Here is a 23,237-nt window from a genome sequence, read left to right as displayed (position 1 = left end):
GTGTTGTCTTTCCCAGCATCAGGGTAAAAGAATAAATAACTTTTTATTTTTTCTTATATTAATGTTCACCTGTTTTATTTTCAAATAATCATCTGTTAGGTGAGTAGTGTAGATAATAAAGTTCCATTTTTATTTATCAACTAATAACAAGTTAATGGTTAACTGTCACTTAGCTTTATCTCCTTGTTTTAGAAGATGCAAGTTAATTATTAAAGAAAATAGTCTAATGAGAGGCCATCTTATTCATTATGTTGAGACTATTTCATGAAAAACTTTTAAGGTATTTTTGTTTTGTTTTATTTGCCAAAATATGAATTTGAAAAAAAACTTGGAGGCAGTTTGATGTATTCAGTGTTTTTATTGTGGTTAATAAGAATTTGATTAATTATCTTAAACATTAAGGGAATATGCTTGCTAGTGTAACTGGAAGTCTAGTGATAGGTGGCTTATCAGTTGTCTTGTTAGGAAACAGATGCTGTGCTCAAACTTGATTATTGAAAGCGTTTCATACAAGGCTCTTTAAAAGATTTCTGAGCATTGTTAAAGGAAATCATCAACATTTGAAGAGATGAGAGGAATGTATGTTTAAAACACAATTCAAATAGAAAGATACTTTAAGTATAGGAGAAGTATACCTGACTAGAGTGTGGCCTTTAATAAAGGAATATAATGTATTGACCTCAAGGGGGGAAGCCAGGGAGATGAATGTCCCAGACTTCATTTTCTTCCTATCCTTTAATTTCCTGCTGGAGTCTTCAACTAGCCAAACCCACTGGAAGCACAGAAATAGGATGGGGAAAGTTGGAAAATAGATCATTACAGCCAGCAAAACATATCCAGTAAGTTGGACTTCAGGGTTAGCTTGTCATTTATGTATGTCATCAGAGACCAGGTTTTTCTCTATCTCTCTACTGCTACCTACAGTTATGCTTTTGTGCTGTAGCTATTATTCTTTGTGGTCATACAGTTGCTGGGCCGACTTGGTGCTATAAGCCTTCACATCCAAGTGGAGAGAGCTCTTTTCTCCCAATTACTGAAGAAGATCCTTCCCTCCAGTTTGACTGATCAGCATAGGTCTCGGTCTCTTTTGAACTTAATGTTGTGAAAATTTTGATGCTCTCTCTCTGACAACAACAGTAATACACATTAATGATAGATCTTGGTGTCCATAAGGAGCTAAATGGGTAATGAAGATCGACTACTTTATGATACACCTCTAGTTATTAAAATAATTTCCCACAATGTATAGTTTGCTTGATATATGACGCATGTTTTATATATATATATATATATATAGAGAGAGAGAGAGAGAGAGAGAGAGGGAGAGAGGGAGAGAGGGAGAGAGAGGGAGATAGAAGAGGTTCTTTAAAAACATTTCTAGCAATCCATTTCATTGTGGGCTGGTTCAAGTGTGGGGAAGACCTCTTTTTACTGCATAGCAATTTCTCTAACATTCATCACTCTTATTTGGCTTAATAACTTTTTAGAGTAGATACTATAATAAAATAGTTTTTTCTAGCTTCCCAGATTATGCTTCCAAATGTGTTTATTCACCCCTTATATAACACTTCTTGCAAACTATGTGTTCAGTTACCACACAAAAGTAACATCATATAGTTTAAATTTCAGAGCTTGCATTTTACAGATTTATAACTATAAATTGTCTTGGAGTAGGAAATGGCAACCCACTTCGTATTCTTGCCATGAAAATTCCATGGGCAGAGGATCCTGGTGGGATACAGTCCACGGGGTCCCAAAGAGTTGGACACGACTGAGTGACTAAGGAACTAATATAAATTATCCAATAATAAGTCTCTTTTTAAAATAGCTTTCCTTGACAAAATGAAAATAAATATAATAGTTTTAAAATATTTTCAATAAATCTATCTTAGTTAAAACATTAAAACAAAATTGGATATCCTTCTATCCTCTTCTGATCAGTGTTTTGTCTTACCTGTTTTATTCTTACTCTGTTCTTGAATTTGACATGAATTCAGTTAAACATTAGTGAAGAATTATGGCAGGTTCCAGACAGTTAAAAGATGAATAAGATAGTATCCTTTTTTAATATCAGGAAAGAAAGATATGTAAATAATAGTTATCCAAGGTAGACAGAATAACAGTTATCCAAGGTAGACAGAATAAGTACTGCATACTTACAGGTAAAGGTCACATGCTTATGAAGAGACCTTTCATTTTATGCCTGGTAGGATTTTGTGTGGCCAATAAAAAAGCAAAAATGTAGAAAAATGTGTCCTAAAGATAAATTTTAGAATTTAAAAAGCTACCCAACAGTATTAATTGCTATGAAGAACAAAGTAACTTTTTTTTTTAAATAATGTTAAAGGACCCACCTGATGCTTCTAAGCATATCTTTTAATTAGGTGGAGAAGTTAAAAGCTTATTTCCAATTTATGAATTAGTTCCTCAAATGAATATGTTCATAATGGTCAATCTGATTTTATATCACTTAAGTGTTTTTATAGACACATGACAACTTTTATAGGCTAAAATCTGATCTATAAGATAGGTTCTAACTATTGCTCTGTTATTTTTTTTTTTTTTTTTACTTTACAATATTGTATTGGTTTTGCCATACATCAACATGCATCTGCCACAGGTGTACACGTGCTCCGCATCCTGAACCCTCCTCCCTCCTCCCTCCCCATACCATCCCTCTGGGTCATCCCAGTGCACCAGCCCCAAGCTTCCTGTATCCTGCATCGAACCTGGACTGGCGATTCATTTCTTATATGATATTATACATGTTTTAATGTCATTCTCCCAAATCATCCCCCCTCCCTCTCCCACAGAGTCCAAAAGACTTCTATACATCAGTGTCTCTTTTGCTGTCTCGCATACAGGGTTGTCTGTTATTTTAATTTTATTCCCCTCAGTTCAGTTTAGTTCAGTCGCTCAGTTGTGTCTGACTCTTTGCGACCCCATGAATTGCAGCACGCCAGGCCTCCCTGTCCATCACCATCTCCCGGAGTTCACTCAAACTCATGTCCATCGAGTTGGTGATGCCATCCAGCCATCTCATCCTCTGTCGTCCCCTTCTCCTCCTGCCCCCAATCCCTCCCAGCATCATAGTCTTTTCCAATGAGTCAACTCTTTGCATGAGGTAGCCAAAGTATTGGAGTTTCAGCTTTAGCATCAGTCCTTCCCAGTGAACACCCAGGACTGATCTCCTTTAGGATGGACTGGTTGGATATCCTTGCAGTCCAAGGAGCTTTCAAGAGTCTTCTCCAACACCACAGTTCAAAAGCATCAATTCTTCGGCGCTCAGCTTTCTTCACAGTCCAACTCTCACATGCATACATGACCACTGGAAAAACCATAGCCTTATTCCCCTATCCATGCTTAAAATAGTTTAGAATTTTAAAGTAGTATTACTTTTTGTATTAAAGTTCCTTTAAAATGAGTGACCAATCTGCTTTTTTTGTAACTCAAATATTTATTTATCTTTGTCTACCTCCCCCTTGCAATAAGTTATTTTTTTAGGATTATTTCTTCCATCTTATGAAGTTTTCATCTAAAGTTACGTTCTAAGGCTTGGTTTGAATTTTGTCAGACTGTTGCTGATCTCACTGTCTGTGTTTTGTCACATAGCCTACTAATGCAAAATCATTGCCAGCCTGCTAGCCATATACTTCAAATTAGTTAAATGTTACCTTCTCAGTAAAATCTCTTTAAACCACCCTTCCACACATTTTCCATTCACTTCATGTTCTTTTTTCACACTTTTCATACACTTGTTATATTTATCATGTTACATGTTTTACCTTTTTAAGTATATTGGATGTCCTTGTCTTCTCTTTTATTAGAATATAAGTTTTTTATTTTTATTTTTTCCAGTTTTCTGTTTTGTTAACTAGTCTTTCCTCAGTGCCAAGAGGCATACTTGTCAAACATACATATTTCCTGAGTACTAAATGAAAAGCATGAGCTTGAATTTCTACTTTCTTTCTTTAGTCATCAAGAGTTCATATAACTAGAGCTGTCCTGGAGCAATTTTTATCGTTTGCAAAATACCTTGATGGTTTATCTCATGGAGCACCTTTGCTGAAGCAGCTTTGTGATCACATTTTATTCAACCCAGCCATCTGGATACATACACCTGCAAAGGTATACTGTTTAACTTCAGTTATTTTATTTTAATATTGTAAATTATAAATATATAGTTATTGGATCTAAACTGTTGAGTAGAAAATGTTGAAATTTTTCAATTTATGTTATAGTCAGTCTGAAGCAGTCATATTAGGCAGTATTAAAATCAAAAAGGTAAATACTCAAATATTAAAATAAGTAGAACTATAGTTAAAAATTATATTTTTTTAATGGGGTGATGAGAAAGTTCTGGAACTAGATAGTGGTGATGGTTGCTAAAAAAATATCAAATCTGTATTTCTTTACCTATAAAAGGTGAAACCCACTTAGATTTAAGACCAAAATTTGAGAGGTAAAACTATAAAGCTTATAGGAGAAATTGTTGAAAGATACCTTTACAGTTTGATGATAGCCAAAAGGTTCTTAATTAAGACCTTCCAAACCTCTCTTTTTAGGGGGTTAAGTACTGCATTTGATAATACCAAAATTAAGGATTTTGTTAAATGATCACCATAGATGATGTTAATAAATAAATGATAGATTGCTGCTAAGTCACTTCAGTCGTGTTCAACTCTGTGCGACCCCATGGACGGCAGCCCTCCAGGCTCCGCCATCCCTGGGATTCTCCAGGCAAGAACTCTGGAGAGGGTTGCCATTTCCTTCTCCAATGCATGAAAGTGAAAAGTGAAAGTGAAGTCGCTCAGTCATGTCCAACTCTTCGCGACCCCATGGACTGCAGCCTACCAGGCTCCTCCGTCCATGGGATTTTCCAGGCAAGAGTACTGGAGTGGGGTGCCATTGCCTTCTCCAAAATGATAAATAGGAGGTATTTTACAATGTCAAACTATTGGGATAAGAGGGAAACATTGAATATGAGCCTCGATTCAGATATTAGTATCGCATAAATGTTAAATTTACTGAGTAGAGGAATTATATTATGTTCTATGTAGGAGAATGGCCTTATTCTTAGGAGATTCACATCGAAATATTTGGTGGTGAAGTGTCTGAATGCTAACAACCTCCTTTCAAACATTTCATCAAAAAAACAGTTTTATCAAAATATATTTATACATCTATATGTATAATATAATAGGAATAAAGGAAGCAGATGTGGGATAATATTAACAGTTGGTAAATCTTTTATGATAGTTACATAACTATTTTTTTTGAAAATTTTCAAACTAAAAAGTTGGAGAAAATAGTGATTAAAAACATTCAGAATGTAAAAGGAACTCTTGAAAAATCAATGCTAAAATATTAAAATATTAGGCTTGATTTAATAAATGCATTCTGAAGTCATTAGATAGTGACTTATAACCTTTCGAAGAACGAAAATCTGGTACAATGATTGTTAAGATTAGGAAAAGAAAGAAATACCAGATAACTAATTATATCACAATAATTGTCATCATTGTGGCTGGAAAATTCATTCTATTTGAGCATAGATTTTTTTTTTTTCATGATATCATGATATGTAAAAATATTTGTTTTAAAAGAAATTTATTCATAATTTTTTAGATATCAGCATAACATTTTTATTATTTTGCATACCTGAATTTAGCTCTCTTTTATTCTAGTAGAAATCAAGGGACATTTTGAGCTGCCTTTTATAATTTTCAAGTCTCCCACATAACTTCAAAATTCTATTATTTTATGGTTTGTCATTTTAATTATTGTGGTAAAAGTCAAACCTGGTGTTTGTTCATTCTTTAAGTAGGGTGGTTAAACTTGTTGTCTTTATACTTACATGCTAGATTCCGATACTGTGACAACAGGTTAAGAAAATTTGAAATTACATGAACTTTTAGGGTCTATGACAACAATGTATAATTTTTCTAAATATGATATAGCTGACTGATATTATGTTCCTTTCAACTGCTACATTGTACTTTGATTAAGGGCTTTAGTCTAGCTGGCTTTTTAAATAATTTTATTAGAATATGTTGATTGCAGATTATCTTTATAATATAAATAACACTTAGTAAATAATTATTTTTAACCTTATAATAGATGATTCTTTCTCAGCTTTTATATAAATTTACATTTAAATTAGAATAGAATGTATATTTTTAATGTAAACACTTGAGGCATTTTAAATTTATTTTAATGCTTTGTTAATATTCTGTACTAGGTTCAGCTTTCCCTATACACCTATTTGTCTGCTGAATTTATTGGAACTGCTACCATTTACACCACCATACGCAGAGTAGGAACAGTATTACAGCTTATGCATACACTAAAATATTACTACTGGGTCATTAATCCTGCTGACAGTAGTGGCATTACACCCAAAGGTTTAGGTAAGTGCAGTATTTACCTGTGTAAGTTGTGCCATGGTGATAAAATTGGGAAAGAAATTGGATGAAGAAATATTGGGAAAACTTTGATTTGAGGGGGAAAAGGGAATTTATTAAGTTGATAAAAGTAGGGAACTGTATCCATGTAAGACAGGTGTTATAATTTATCAGTGAATAGTAATATATTATAATTTAAAAAAAATAATTTTTTCCCAAATCTGACATTAGTAAGCAATTTGAAATCACCACAATCTGAAATTTTATATTCTCTATTATTGAAACTGTACAGAATTACTACTAATTTATATAATAATTGCAATGTATATAATTTAAATTTTCCATAATATCACAATATAATTTCATTAAGCTTATTATTTAATAATAACAATGAGGGAGGTTTTTGGTTTATTTTTTTGATTTCTGTTTTATTCTAGATGGTCCCCGGCCATCACAAAAAGAAATTATATCACTGCGGGCATTTATGTTACTTTTCTTGAAACAGCTTATACTAAAGGTAAACAGTTTTACATAATGCATAATTGCAGTATATTAAGTGAAAAGAATTTTTGCCAGAGTTTAAATCAGCATTGTAAAATAAGTAATAACTACCTTCAATTCATGAATTACTTTCAATATTCTATAAATCTCAGTATTAACTCTTGTTGAACTTCACTTTGCATTAAACTTTGTGTTAAATATTCTCTGAAAGTCTCCATACTGAGGGATGTAACAAAAACAGACGAATATGTGCATGAAAATTGAGCATGAAGATTTTATTCTAGAAAATCATCTGTGTTTCTGTTTGAGAAGTCATATGTTACATATTTTATCACAGTAGGATTTTTAAAAGATTAAGATATATAGAAAATAAAGGTAAAATACACAGTAATTGATATTGTAAAGTCTTATTATAATTTGCATCATTTTAAGAAAAGAATACGGGATTAGAAAATAGTGATTGAATATACTTAGATGAAGAAAATATAATATTTTTGATAGTGAATTCAATCAAATATTAGCAATTTTAGACTAATATACTTTTCTAAGTATTTACTTATTTAACTTGATTTGATATAGCCTATGGGTTATGAAGTATTTGAGTGTTATAATTAAAGCATCATTACTTTTAAGTAGTTTATATTTTATTTTAAAATGATTAATTTGATGTATGTCTTTAATTAAAGTTTTAATTTTAGATTTAAATTAAATATATATATATTTTGAATTAGGATCGAGGGGTCAAGGAAGATGAACTTCAGAGTATATTAAATTACCTGCTTACAATGCATGAGGTAGGATATGGTCTGGGTCTTCCATTTTAACAATTTTATTCAATGCATTAAAAACATTTATTATTTAATAAATATTGATGATCCTTATTATGCAGGATGAAAATATTCATGATGTGTTACAGTTACTAGTGGCTTTAATGTCAGAACACCCAGCATCAATGATACCAGCCTTTGATCAAAGAAATGGAATAAGGTATGAATATAATATAAGTATCATTATTAGAGTTTAATTTAGTACACGTATGCTTCCCAGAATAATCCTATTCAATTAACTTTTGAGTATATATAGAAAAATCTTACACATAAGAAGGGAATAGATGGAGAAAGCTGTCATTAATCCTCCTAATACTCAGGAAACTGATGAAATGTATAGAAAATGGGTCTCAAGTCTCAAAAAAGAGTAATTATATTGTTACTGCAGTAAAGACATTTCAGGAAGTTGAAAGAGCAAATTTTTTGACAAAAAGACGAGAGCACGTGGTATATTTCAGCTAAAGAGAGCTCTAGAAAATTCTATGAGCTTGGGCTCAAGAGATAGAGAGTGGCCAGGTTGAAAGATCCATTAAATGGTAAGAACTTTAAATTTTTTCTGTTGGTGATGAAAACTAAAGAATTTTGAATATAGAAATGATTTGCAGATTTCTATTTTTCCAAGGAGCAATGTGGAAAATGAGTTGGAAAGGGATAAAACTAATGTAGCAAGACCAGTAGAGAAATTATTTTATTCATAAGTATTAGGGATGATGAGCCAGGACAATGGCAATGTGATGGGAAGATGGGGATGAAATGTTTTGAATTAGAATCCAAAACCGAAGAATTTGAAAACTTTAGTTATGTTGATTGTAAAGTAATTGTGTAGATATGAATAAAACAGTTTCTTGGTTAGTATTCTTAAGTACTTTAAACCTATAACCTAGCCTCTTAGCGGTTCTCTCATTTTTTCTGGAATCTGAGTTATTTGTATAAATAAGAAATCTAGGTAATGCCACATGTAACTCAGTGAGCTTTCACAGGTTATAAAAAGAGTTTGGAAATAATATATTAATAACTGTCAAAAGACTATATTATTAATGCTTCTTTTACTTGGTCATTTATATCAGCAAATAACAACTTTATAATCTTGAAGGATTTCCTTTTCAAGTTAGAGAAGCCATCACTTTATTTCTATGTGGATATCCATCTTGTGACATCACTCTTACCATTGAGTTTACAACCCGTGGGGTTGCTAATCTATTTGAATAATAAGATTATACATTTCATTAGTAACAACTACAGGTATATTTTACTGTGAGGTTGAACTCTATGAAATTGCTGAAACTTAGTGATTTTACCGAATAATAGCAATTTCATATGGTACAATCATGTTTCTCATAGTTGATACCAGCTGAACATGTCACATTGTTTGTTACCAGTATGTTAAAAACAATCACAAAGATGAAAAATTTGCTACTTCAGTTTTTCATTTTAAAAAGAATGTGGAGAATGTAGCTTCTTATTTAAAATATTGAAAAAATAGATATATTAGGTATAAAATTTTAAATTCTGTACCCTAGAAAATAGGAACTAAAGGGTAACAGTTATGTCTGGGGAAATCTTTGATTAATTATAATTCGTACATACTAAGACATGAACACAAAGATTGCACTTAATTTAATACTGATAATATTAAACTGGTCTTAAAACCTTGTGGTAATACAACACTGAACTGAGCATCAGAAAATGTAATATTTTTGTATCTCAAAACCTTTAAAGAAAAGAATGCTAATGCTAATGCTAAGTCACTTCAGTCATGTCCGACTCTGTGCGACCCCATAGACAGCAGCCCACCAGGCTCCCCCGTCCCTGGGATTCTCCAGGCAAGAACACTGGAGTGGGTTGCCATTTCCTTCTCCAATGCATGAAAGTGAAAAGTGAAAGTGAAGTCGCTCAGTCATGTCCGACTCTTAGCGACCCCATGGATTGCAGCCTACCAGGCTCCTCCGTCCATGGGATTTTCCAAGCAAGAGTACTGGAGTGGGGTGCCATTGTAGACAGTTTCTTTTTTACATCATTTTCTGGCTGAATATAGTAGGCTAAAGCAAATTACCTAGAATTCACCTATCATATTATATTGTAAGTAAACAGTCATTAACTGAATCGTTGGTAAATTTCCTATTCATTCTTCATATTATTTTTTAAATAAGTACTTGGTTGTAAAAAATATCTTATGTAGCATAGATGTCTGATGGCCTTAGATCTTTCATGTTTCAAATATTAAATCATAATTTCTGTTGATCTCAGGTGTATTTATACCTTTTTATCCCTTAAACTCAGTTATTCCTAGAGAATAGGAATTCTGTGGAGTTTCTGATTACATGTTTGAGTAGAGTCACATTTTTATGCTGTGAGGTTTTACTTTTGTTTTCAAGATTATTTTTGCTATTGAATGTTCTTTTTATGATTCCCTGAATATTTCTTTTTTTTTGACATGTATAACTTTTCTATGGGCTTTCCAGTTGACTCAGTGGTAAAAAATCCACCTGCCAGTGCATCTGAGGCAGGTTTGATCCCTGAGTCAGAAAGATCCCTGAAGTAGGAAGTGGCAACTCACTCCAGTGTTGTTTTCTGTGAAATTTCATGGACAGAGGAACCTGGCATGCTGCATACAGTCCATGGGATCACAAAAGAATTTGACACGACTTAGTGACTAAAACATCAATGACAAAATAATAAGTTTTCTGTTCTCATACTTGTCTTTTTTTTTTCATTACTGATATTGGTCCTTAATAATTCTGAAAGTATATTTCAGTGTAAATTTACATTCATTTAAGAACTTTAATGGCAAGAACTGGAGTGGGAACCCACTCTAGTATTATTGCCTGGAGAATCCTATGAACAGAGGAACCTGGCAGGCTACAGTCCATGGGGTGGGTCACAAAGAGTCGGACACAACTGAGTGACTAATGCTAATAACTTGAGGCTTTTCTAAAAAACTATCTTCTGAAGGAAGTAGTCACTCTTCTCATCATCTATTCTTCAGTAGAGTAATAAGATAGTATTATCAACAATATATTATTTTGTTTTTAATAGTATAAGCTACTGTTAAACAATTTAAAATAGATGTTATTAACTTTCAATTATTTGTTTTTCTCTGTTACTGTCCCTGAAATGATAGGAAAATTATACTTTGCAAACAGGTCGGACAGAACTGAGCAACTAAGTATCCACACACCTTACAGGAAAAAAAAAAATTATTTTTTGGAAAAAAATGAGATAAAATTTCTGAAGTACATATAAATATTATTTGAAAGGATTGTAAGTTAGGTCATGTGTTAGTTTGTTGTACAACACATTTGCGTAGGAACCAAGAATTGAAACTCTTTGAGGAAACAAGTTTGCTTTTTCTGCTACTTCCTATATAGCTGCTTTATTCTTCTGTATATAGACTCACCTTTATGAACAGAGCAAGGCTGTCCTACAGTTTCTGTTCTAAATCATTTCCTAATTCAAGAGCCCAACAAAGATTAGCTATTGTTTCTCAGAACTTATTCCAAATTTTCAGAAAAGAAAAATTGAGCAGGTATGTACTCCCGTGGTCCAATTAGCCATAACCAGGAAAAAAGGTCATTAAGTACAAATGTTAGGGGAAATTCTAATAGAAGAAGAAATGTGGCTTAACTGAGCATGAGTCTTAACATTGAAAATTATATTCAGTGTGCTAGGAGGCATTACTTACGAACAACCAATTGCTTTGTCCTTTTGAGTATGTATTTGAAGTTCAAATATAAAGAAAACCAATATGCTAGTTTTCAACTTTTTTCAAAGAATTTAAAATTCTGAGATATTTTATGTTTTATACATGTATAATTTCCTTGTAAAGTATACAGTGCTTATATTTTTAATATTCAAATGTGCTCAAAAGATCATTTGTTTCTATATATTTTAGGGTAATCTACAAATTATTGGCCTCTAAAAGTGAAAGTATTTGGGTTCAAGCTCTGAAGGTTCTGGGATATTTTCTGAAGCATTTAGGTCACAAGTAAGTTGATGTTTTTCATAATGAATTATAGAAGTATCTACTGAAATTGTGTTTTTACTGGTTTAGTAACACATAAATTTGATTGGAATGATGTTACAATGAAAATAACTTCTTGTGGTAAAAAGAAAAACATTTTATAAAAGAATGTTTTTTTAACAGTTTCTCACACTTAAGTAATTTACTTTATTCCTGTTGCATGCTTTTAAAGATAATGTAACATATTTCATCAAATAAAATAAAGGACATGGGGATATGCTTTCAATGAAAGCTTTCTTGACACAGGCAAATATGTATATTGAGGTTTTGCTGACAGCTAAGTCAATATTTAATATCTGTTTGTTTAATTTTCTAATTTTGAGGCTTATTGTGATTTGAAGATCCTACAATATTCCTTTTTTCCCCAAAGTCCAGAGTTTAGACACTTTTAAAAATCATTTGCTGAGAAAAAAATAAAGAAAAATCACTTGCTGATATAATGAATGTTTTTCATACTATGTTGTCCTGTGCATGAATAGTCTTGTATAAATCCATTTTATATACAAATGAGCCCAAATACTGCCATTTAGCAATGATGGATAGGGTTCCTCTCAGAATTTTTGAATTGCTAATTTTTTTTTGGTATTTTGAACTGTGGAGAGTGATCAATAACACTAATGAAAATTTCACACCATTCAGATAAAACATGTCTAACATGCTAAATAGTCTAGAAAAGTAAATATTATTTTCATTTTGGTACCAAATCAATAGTTAAGAGAGAATAGTGATATTATAGATCTAGAGAATAGTTCAACAAAGCCAGGATTGTAGAAAAGAGTAATGTGTACTTGAGGAACTGTAAGTTTACTAGGTGATAGAATACCAGGAGTGAGAGCATATTCAGTTTTAACTTCAAGAGATATGGCTCATGGCACCCCACTCCAGTACTCTTGCCTGGAAAATCCCATAGACAGAGGAGCCTGGTAGGCTGCAGTCCATGGGGTCGCTAAGAGTCGGACACGACTGAGCGACTTCACTTTCACTTTTCCCTTTCATGCATTGGAGAAGGAAATGGCAACCCACTCCAGTGTTCTTGCCTGGAGAATCCCAGGGACGGGGGAGCCTGGTGGGCTGCCGTCTATGGGGTCGCACAGAGTCAGACACGACTGAAGTGACTTAGCAGCTTAGCAGCATTTAACTTTGGTTAAGAATAGGAAATTGATTGGGAATAATTAATAAAGGCTTCTTCCCTCTATGCAAGCTCTTAAAAATTGTCAAGAAACACACATTTTAAAACATAGAAATGTGCAAAAGATAAGCAGAACTAGCCAGTACATGAAGAATAGTCACTGGAAAATATTGCCATGAAGTACACAATAAATATAGTTAAAATTTTTACCATAAGTTTAAGAAGTTAGAAAGAATTTCTTGTGAGAAAGGGAAGCTCCAAAGCAGAAATTTACGAAGTTAGAAGAAATGATGGAATAACTTTGAAATGTTGAATCATGAGCTAACAAAAATTTCAAACAAATTGGAAGGAAAAACTCTCACACAAAAATGAAATTGGAAGATGCTCAAGGAAGAGAAACTCTGTGGATAACACAGTAAAATACACGGAAGATAAAAATGAAAACAAAGCAAATAATGTGCATGGAATGTATGGATGCACATTATATGGATGAATATAAAAGAGTTCAGAAGGATTAAAGAGGAAATGATCCATACAGAAGACATAGAAATTCCAAAAACATAAATGACATAAATAGAGTTTCCAAGTAAGAAAAGCAGAACAATGTAACTAAACAAGTGTTTTTAAATCTATAATTCAGTGAGCTTCTAATATAGATCTTGCCATCCATATTAAAGGGTATATGCTATGTACCAAGAACATTTTTCTTGAAATGGTCTGTAGAAAAGTATACTATTGGATTTAAATATAATTTTTTTTAAGTCCTTTTTTCAACATTCACAAGTTAAAGGGAAAAAAAAGTTACTCTGGGCTTCAGCTTGTCTATGACAACCATCAGTAGAAAATGTAAAGCAGTAACCATAAAGTACTCAAGAAAATGGAAACCAAAGTATCCTTTACATAAAAGTGTGCTGCCAAACAATTTTTAATCGTCTAAGGAACTGTTTTTCTGAATAATTCTTGAGAAAATTACTGTGGGTTAAATTCAGCCAATTAGGACTGACTGGACAGACTACAGCCAAGTACTCTTGATGAACACTGAATTAATTTAATAGTAAAACTAAGACTAAAACAAATAACAGACCAGTATTTCCTTTTTGTATACCCTAATAAGGTAGAAATTCTATTGTTATAATGAATTGAGAAAGGACTAGGGAAAGGAGGAAACTCAAAGTTCAAAGAATCAAAGGATATCCATGTAAGCTGACAATAAAAATGTAGGCCTATTGAATAAAATTTGATGCTTTAGGAGAGAGGAAAATTTGAGTAAATATGGAGATTTTATCATTGCCCATCATTGGGAAATACATGAAGTGCCTACACATAAAGGACTTGTTATTCCTTTATAACAACAAAGATGAACAGTTAAAACTGTAATGCTCATCAAGACTTCCCTGGTAGTTCAGTGGTTGAGACCCTGTGCTTCCAATGCAGGGGGCACAGGTTTGGTCCCTGGTTGGGAAACTTGAGCTCCCAAATGCCATGCAGCCAAGAAAAAGAAAAGATGAAAAAAAGAAAACTGTAATGCTGTCAATATATTAAAAAATACTGTATAAATAAAACTGAGAACAATGCATATAATGGATGATTTTTAAAAATCTATAAAATTCAAGAAGCATAAAACGTGACATATGCATGCTAACTCCTTTCAGTCGTGTCCGACTCTTTGTGACCCCATGGACCATAGCCCACCAGGCTCCTCTGACCATGAGAGTCTCTAGGCAAGAATTAAGGTGTGGGTTGCCATGCCATCTTCCAGAGGATCTTCCTATCTAGGAATCAAATCCACATATCTTTAAGTCTCTTGCATTGGTGGCATGTTCTTTACCACTAGTGCCACCTGGGAAACCCAAAACTGTAATACATAAATACAAATGAAAAAAATCAGGAATCATGGTCTTATTATTGGACAAGTTAGAATTCAAGCCAAAAAGCAATAAACAACATAAACAAAGATACTTTATAATATTAAAGGTTGAAACTTTCATGAAATAGAAATTACAGGAGAAATAATCACTAATAATTTAAAACATTGAAACAAACTCTAATTCACCCCAGTCCATAAAAAGGCAAAACGGAGAGTAATGTAAATAGTAAAGTAAATCTGATTAATATAGCTTGAAGTCAGTAGGTACCATATTAATGAAGACTGTAACTCCCAAGTGCTTATGGAACACGAATGAAAATTTGACTTGGTGTGAAAGTGAAAGTATTAGTCTCTCAGTCATGTCCGACTCTTGGCCACCCCATCGACTGTAGTCAACCAGGCTCCTCTGTCCATGCAGTTCTCCAGGCAAGAATACAGGAGTGGGTTGCCATCCCTTATCTAGGGATCTTCCCAACCCAAGGATCAAACCCGGGTCTCCTGCATTGCAGGCAGATTCTTTACCATCTGAACCACCAGGGAGGCTGGATATGGTAGGGTGTAGTAGGGTCAAAGAAAAAAAATCCAAAACAGAGAGACAACGGTCAAGATTTTCTTGTTAAAATGCAACAAAATTGAAAATAGGAATAAAATTTAAAAAATAAAGTTTCTTCTTCCTAGACATTTAAAATTTATTAAAGAGAGAGTCAAAGAGAAAGTACACTGAAATTGCAGAATTTTTAGAAAACAACTTCAAAACTCCATTGAATACAGCTAAAGAAGTGCTTGGGAGAAGGAACTGGCAACCCACTCCAGTATTCTTGCCTGGAAAATCCTGTGGACAGAGGAGTCTGGAGGGCTGCTGTCCATAGGGTCGCACAGAGTTGGACACGACTGAAGTGACTTAGCATGCATGCATGCATTGGAGAAGGAAATGGCAACCTACTCCGGTATTCTTGCCTGGAGAATCCTAGGGTCAGAGGAGTCTGGAGGGCTGCTGTCCATAGGGTTGCACAGAGTTGGACACGACTGAAGCAACTTAGCAGCAGCAGCAAAGAAGTACTTAGAGGAATATCATAGCTATGAAACAATAGAAAAGAAATACAGAATAAAAGAATTAAAGCATAAACATTAGATAAGGAATTACAATAAATGGAAATAATAAATTAGAAAGTAGGAATTAAAGATTTAAAAAGATAATCATTTAAAATCTGATTTTAAAAAAATTGTAATAAAAATGGTAGCTAACCACTAAGCAACTGAAGAAAGGGTAAACGTAATGAATGTACAAAATCAGTGATAATTTTCTTAATTAGTATAGAAACTGAGGAAGTTAAAAGAATCTTGCCTGATGAGCTTTCTCTAGAAATTGATAAGACAACCCAGTAGAAGAATAGGCAAGGATGTATGGAGATTTATAGAGGCAATTTATAGAGGCAAATACATGTGGCACAACTGTATTTGAAAGGAGGTAAATTCTACCTCTAGTAGAATATATATTATATATATATATATGTAATTCTACCTGTTGGGGCTTCCCTGGTGGCTCAATTCTACCTGTAGTAAGGGAAATATAATCTAAAACTAAGCACATTGTTCATGTATTAGATGGATAGAAATCTCAAAATTCAGCATCCTTCTCTGTTAGCGACGCACATGGGAAGAGCAAGCATCTCACATATTGCTAACTAGAGCATAAACTAGTATAACCCCATATGGAGTGCAGTTTATTTTCATTGATATCTGTCAAAATTACAAATACATGTACTTTTTAACCTAACAATTCATCAGTTGCAGGCATGTGATATGATAGCTATTCAGAGTTATTCATTTTTTCTTTGTTTATGATAGTAAATGTTAGGAGAAATGTTAAATTTCTATTAATGGGGGAATTTGTTAACAAATAAGTTATAGTTCATTTACTAAATGGAATACTATGTAGTTATAAGACCAATGAGATAAGTCTCTACATACAGATATAACAACTATATTGTTAAAAGATTAAAAATAAATAGTAAAGATGGATATGTATTATTTATAGACGCTATTTTTGTTGAAAGAAGAGAACATGAGAACATGGTACTTATTATATTTGCACTGAGAAAGTCTAGTCAAATTCATAAGAAATAAATCAAGAACAGTGGTTTCTAATGGGGAGTTGGTAGAAATGAAGGTATATATAGATTATGTTAATATTTTAATCATATTGATGTTATAGAAACAATTTTTCAGGAACAAATTGTTTAAAAAACTGCAATCATTGAATGTAAAAAGCACCTTTAAAATCTTGAAAGAATTTTCAGGAAATACGTTATTAATGGAATTAATTAAGTAGAATCAATGACTGATTAGTTGAAATGAGTTATCTATTGGAGAATGATGGAGCAGGACTAGGCTTAAATACACCTACACAGTTTAAATAATTCCTATCAATGTTATTATGAAGTTAAATTTAGTAGTAAAAAGAAAAAAAAACACTTAAAGCATATACAGCTTGATGGTTAATAGATATAATTGATTAACAATATACACGTAGTTCATTGGCTCTCAAGTTGGACTGCCTAGGTTTGGATCTTACCTTAGCCATGTGTTTTCTGAGTGGTTTCAGAAACATCTTTGAATCTCAGTTTTTATGCCTATAAATGAATAAAATCATACTGCTTCCCTCATTGACCTTTATCATTAAAATATATACTATATAATAAATATAAAGAGTTCACAGCATATTGCTACATGCTAATTTGAATAGTTAACAAAAAGTTAACTGCACTTTAATTATTTAAAGTGCAGTTTTGATAAAAGTAGAATATTTCTTCCTTATGATATCTTACATACCTGACACCAAATATAAATATGAAACACTAGTGGTATTCAAATAGAATTGGGATGATTTTACTATAATCTAATCATTACTAGCATTTCAGGATTTGAAACAAAACACTATTAGTAGCAGGAAATAGGTGCCGTAATTAATATACCTAAAATCCTAAGAGAGACATCTTTAAAACTGTTAAAAAATAAGATACAACCCAGAGTCAGCATCTCATTTGTGTATGGGGGAATCATTCTATAGTGAAGCGAAATTGTGTCTGTGGGTGAAACTAAACTGAAGTCTAGGTGGGGTCGTCTCTACTGAGTTTTTTATTTCTGTAAGTACCTAGGACACAGCTTGGGAGATAATCCATATACTTTGTGAGCTGAACTAGAGATAGGTTTGGCATCTCTCATAAAAATTGAGAAGTCTGTTCCAAATAATAAATGTAGTTACTCCCACTGCTTGATGATGGAACTTAAACCCCCTCTCCTTGAGTGAGGGGTGGACTTACTGGCTAACTTCCAAAAAATAGTGAAATCTGATTGAGTTTTTCACTATTGAATAAGATTAACATCACCAGTCATATGTCATTTTGATAGCATGTTCCCTGATGCGATATGATGAGAAGGGCACTTCATCTCTGTGGTATTCTTCTAAGAAACAAATAACCTCAGTCTAATTATAAGAAAGCATCATTTGCCTCCCAGTTGAGCGACATTCTTCAGAATACTTGACCAATACTCTTCAAAACTGTTAAAAGACATGAAACACAATGGATGGGAACCTGCTAAAGACCAGAAAGTTCTAAATGTACAGTGGTATTCTGGATTGGATACTGAACAGCAAAAAAAAAAAGTCATGATGAAATCTAAATAAAGTCTGTAGTTAATAATATTATACCTGTGTTCATTCTTAGTTTTGACATATGTACCATGATTAGGTATGTTAACATATGGGAAAGCTGGGTAAGTAATATAAGGGACATCTCTGTACTATCCTTTCAACTTTTCTGTAAATCTTAAGAATTTTCAAAATAAGAAGACATAGATAATTGAGTAACCTTCTCTTTGATATGTGCTTGAATAGAAAGCCAAACTGGCCCTTCATGAAAATGGCTTAATTACAGTTACTCTCAGGACAGAATTCTTACAAATGGTTCAACTAGATGATCAAAATGCCCAATGTTGTACCATAGTAAAACTATGACTATTTCAGCTTAAAATTTTTAAAGTACATGTTACTGAATATTTATTGTGGAAATAAAAGTTTCTCAACCAAGTATGTTTGTCTAAAGTCTTAAATTTCAAACACTGTTGCTTTTGGATAATTCTAAAAGATAATTTCACTCAAAAGTATACTGCTGCTGCTGCTGCTAAGTCGCTTCAGTCATGTCCTACTCTGTGCGACCCCGTAGACGGCAGCCCACCAGGCTCCCCCGTCCCTGGGATTCTCCAGGCAAGAACACTGGAATGGGTTGCCATTTCCTTCTCCAATGCATGAAAGTGAAAAGTGAAAGTGAAGTCGCTCAGTCGTGTCCAACTCCTAGCAACCCCACGGACTGCAGCCTACCAGGCCCCTCCATCCATGGGATTTTCCAGGCAAGAGTACTGGAGTGGGGTGCCATTGCCTTCTCCAAAAAGTATACTGTTGGTAGTTAGATGAATCAAAATGCTGTCTGTTAGTTGTTCGTTCTAGCAATTGCCTGTTACGTGTTGACAGTTGTTTAACCTAATTGCTTCTTTCTTTTTTGGACTAGTTGAAATTAGTCCACTTTATTGTCTGTTAGTAAAAAGTACTGGTGCAGATTCTGGGGATACAGCAGTTAAAAGAATTAAAAAAAAAAAAAAGCTGTCTTCTCATCTACTGTAAACTCCAAGCTTGGCTCTCTTCTACCAAAATGTTGGCTTTTGTAGGTACTTGGATAGGTATAAATGAGTCTTGATGTTCTGTTGGGGTACCAGTAGAGTAAAAATGGCAGTCTCTGAGGGATTTTTCCTCTCCCATGGTACTGACAAACAGCTAATGAAGTATGTTAGTAGCCTAAGTAAAAGACTAAAAAGCAGCAAATCTTGATCTCAGTGATCTCTGCCTTCCATTCTCTCTCCTCTCCTCTGTCTTCCCCTTCCAAGGCATATTAACTTTGACTTCTATGTAAGTTACCATCAGAATGGCAAGAGGTACCTGAAATGATGGGATGATTTTTCCTTGTCTTTGAACTTGTAAAAGTAAATGGATATTGGAAGTAAAAGGATATTGGAGTACTAGGATGCTGGCTTCAGGACCCACACCATGATAAGTTACGTACTTCAGATCAGTGTGCTTAGAGGGATCTTTGCCTTACAACAACCTCAGGGAGGGACTTCATATAAAATTCACACCAGGGTGATCTGAGTGCAACATTGTGAAAACAGGAGATAACAACTCATTTGAAGGGGCATAAAAGACAGAGACAAGAGATAAGAGAGAATCGAGTTATGTACTCAATGAAATAGAACTAGTGTGGAAGCTTTGATGGAATCTTTCAACTTTATTTTTTGTAAGTGCATCTGAAATTCAAGTAGACTACCAAAGGTGACATTCTGCCTCTTTAAATTATTATTTTTCTGTATTCACCCAAATTAGTAAACTGAAGATCTCAAAGCATGGACCAAAAACATAAAATGAGAGAAAATATAAAGGCATAGGAGACTTACCAGGACTGTTAAGAATAATTGGAGAAGAAACAAGATGGGTAAAAAAGATATCCTGAAACACTTTGTACCAATTAAAACTTAAAAATGTTGAGGAAAATATAACAAAATTCCTTTCAGATGTGTAGCTCAGTACATAAAAGTAAGGAACATTTTCTCATATGCCAAAAATGAATATCAAACAAAATAAGAGTCATAATTCTTAAGAAACAAGATCATAATTTCCCCATCCTGTTCTATACATCAGTGTCTCTTTTGCTGTCTCGTACACAGGGTTATCGTTACCATTTTTCTAAATTCCGTGTATATGCGTTAGTATACTGTATTGGTGTTTTTCTTTCTGGCTTACTTCACTCTGTATAATAGGCTCCAGTTTCATCCACCTCATTAGAACTGATTCAAATGTATTCTTTTTAATGGCTGAGTAATACTCCATTGTGTATAAAATAAAATTTAAAAAAATGATTTGCAAAAAAATAAATAAATAAATACGTATTGAACAGAAACTGTAAATTAAAAAAAAAAAAAAAGAAGATCATATTGAAACAAGCTATTTAGCTTTTAAACAAATAACAAAAATAACTTCTGGAAATGAAAAGGTACTAACTTAACAACTCCATGGACATGTTAAACAGATTATGTACTTAAGAAAGAATTGGAGAGTTTTTGTCATAAATGGATGTTGAATTTTGTCAAAGGCTTTCTCTGCATCTATTGAGATAATCATATGGTTTTTATTTTTCAATTTGTTAATGTGGTGTATTACATTGATTTGCGGATATTGAAGAATCCTTGCATCCCTGGGATAAAGCCCACTTGGTCATGGTGTATGATCTTTTTATTGTGTTGTTGGATTCTGATTGCTAGAATTTTGTTAGGGATTTTGGCATCTGTGTTCATCAGTGATATTGGCCTGTAGTTTTCTTTTTTTGTGGCATCTTTGTCAGGTTTTGGTATTAGGGTGATGGTGGCCTCATAGAATGAATTTGGAAGTTTACCTTCCTCTGCAATTTTCTGGAAGAGTTTGAGTGGGATAGGTGTTAGCTCTTCTCTAAATTTTTGGTAGAATTCAGCTGTGAAGCCGTCTGGACCTGGGCTTTTGCTTGCTGGAAGATTTCTGATTACAGTTTCAATTTCTGTGCTTGTGATGGGTCTGTTAAGATTTTCTTTTTCTTCCTGGTTCAGTTTTGGGAAGTTGTACTTTTCTAAGAATTTGTCCATTTCTTCCACGTTGTCCATTTTATTGCCATATAATTGCTGATAGTAGTCTCTTATGATCCTTTGTATTTCTGTGTTGTCTGTTGTGATCTCTCCGTTTTCATTTCTAATTTTATTGATTTGAATTTATGATAAAAACTCTGCAGAAAGCAGGAATAGAAGGAGCATACCTCAACATAATAAAAGCTATATATGACAAACCCACAGCAAACATTATCTTCAATGGTGAAAAATTGAAAGCATTTCCTCTAAAGTCAGGAACAAGACAAGGGTGCCCACTTTCACCATTACTATTCAACATAGTTTTGCAAGTTTTGGCCACAGCAATCAGAGCAGAAAAAGAAATAAAAGGAATCCAAATTGGAAAAGAAGAAGTAAAGCTCTCACTATTTGCAGATGACATGATCCTCTACATAGAAAACCCTAAAGACTCCACCAGAAAATTACTAGAACTAATCAATGACTATAGTAAAATTGCAGAATATAAAATCAACACACAGAAATCCCTTGCATGCCTATACGTTAATAATGAGAAAATAGAAAGAGAAATTAAGGAAACAATCCCATTCACCATTGCTACGAAAAGAATATAATACTTAGGAATATATCTACCTAAAGAAACTAAAGACCTATATATAGAAAACTATAAAACACTGTGAAAGAAATCAAAGAGGACACTAATAGATGGAGAAATATACCATGTTCTTGGATTGGAAGAATCAATATAGTGAAAATGAGTATACTACCAAAAGCAATTTACAGATTCAATGCAATCCCTATCAAGCTACCAATGGTATTCTTCACAGAGCTAGAACAAATAATTTCACAATTTGTATGGAAATACAAAAAACCTTGAATAGCCAAAGTGATCTTGAGAAAGAAGAATGGAACTGGAGGAATCAACCTACCTGACTTCAGGCTCTACTACAAAGCCACAGTCATCAAGACAGTATGATACTGGCACAAAGACAGAAATATAGATCAATGGAACAAAATAGAAAGTCCAGAGATAAATCCACGCACATATGGACACCTTATCTTTGACAAAGGAGGCAAGAATATACAATGGATTAAAGACAATCTCTTTAACAAGTGGTGCTGGGAAAACTGGTCAACCACTTGTAAAAGAATGAAACTAGAGCACTTTCTAACACCATACACAAAAATAAACTCAAAATGGATTAAAGATCTCAACGTAAGACCAGAAACTATAAAACTCCTAGAGGAGAACATAGGCAAAACACTCTCTGACATACATCACAGCAGGATCCTCTATGACCCACCTCCCAGAATATTGGAAATAAGAGCAAAAATAAACAAATGGGACCTAATTGACCTTAAAAGCTTCTGCACAACAAAGGAAACTATAAGCAAGGTGAAAAGACAGCCTTCAGAATGGGAGAAAATAATAACAAATGAAGCAACAGACAAACAACTAATCTCAAAAATATACAAGCAATTCCTACAGCTCAATTCCAGAAAAATAAATGACCCAATCAAAAAATGGGCCAAAGAACTAAATAGACATTTCTCCAAAGAAGACATACAGATGGCTAACAAACACATGAAAAGATGCTCAACATCACTCATTATCAGAGAAATGCAAATCAAAACCACTATGAGGTACCATTTCACGCCAGTCAGAATGGCTGCGATCCAAAAGTCTACAAGTAATAAATGCTGGAGAGGGTGTGGAGAAAAGGGAACCCTCTTACACTGTTGGTGGGAATGCAAACTAGTACAGCCACTATGGAGAACAATGTGGAGA

General features: G+C 33.4%; 1 protein-coding gene across 5 annotated transcripts in view; it reads left to right on the top strand.

The window, feature by feature from the left end:
* The window catches only part of NBEA (neurobeachin), a 661,454-nt gene that overhangs the window by 171,309 nt on the left and 466,908 nt on the right, over positions 1 to 23,237 (top strand). For all 5 annotated transcript variants that reach the window (XM_055542371.1, XM_055542373.1, XM_055542372.1 and 2 more), the window contains exons 12-17: positions 3,976 to 4,128; positions 6,242 to 6,410; positions 6,842 to 6,921; positions 7,637 to 7,699; positions 7,795 to 7,892; positions 11,625 to 11,717. In XM_055542371.1, coding sequence (XP_055398346.1) covers positions 3,976 to 4,128; positions 6,242 to 6,410; positions 6,842 to 6,921; positions 7,637 to 7,699; positions 7,795 to 7,892; positions 11,625 to 11,717 — 656 coding nt within the window. The remainder of the gene's footprint in view (positions 1 to 3,975; positions 4,129 to 6,241; positions 6,411 to 6,841; positions 6,922 to 7,636; positions 7,700 to 7,794; positions 7,893 to 11,624; positions 11,718 to 23,237) is intronic.

The sequence above is a fragment of the Bubalus kerabau genome, chromosome 12 (assembly GCF_029407905.1).
Source record: "Bubalus kerabau isolate K-KA32 ecotype Philippines breed swamp buffalo chromosome 12, PCC_UOA_SB_1v2, whole genome shotgun sequence".
In the NCBI taxonomy this organism is placed as follows: domain Eukaryota; kingdom Metazoa; phylum Chordata; class Mammalia; order Artiodactyla; family Bovidae; genus Bubalus; species Bubalus kerabau.
This window is presented reverse-complemented; position numbering and strand designations above follow the sequence as displayed.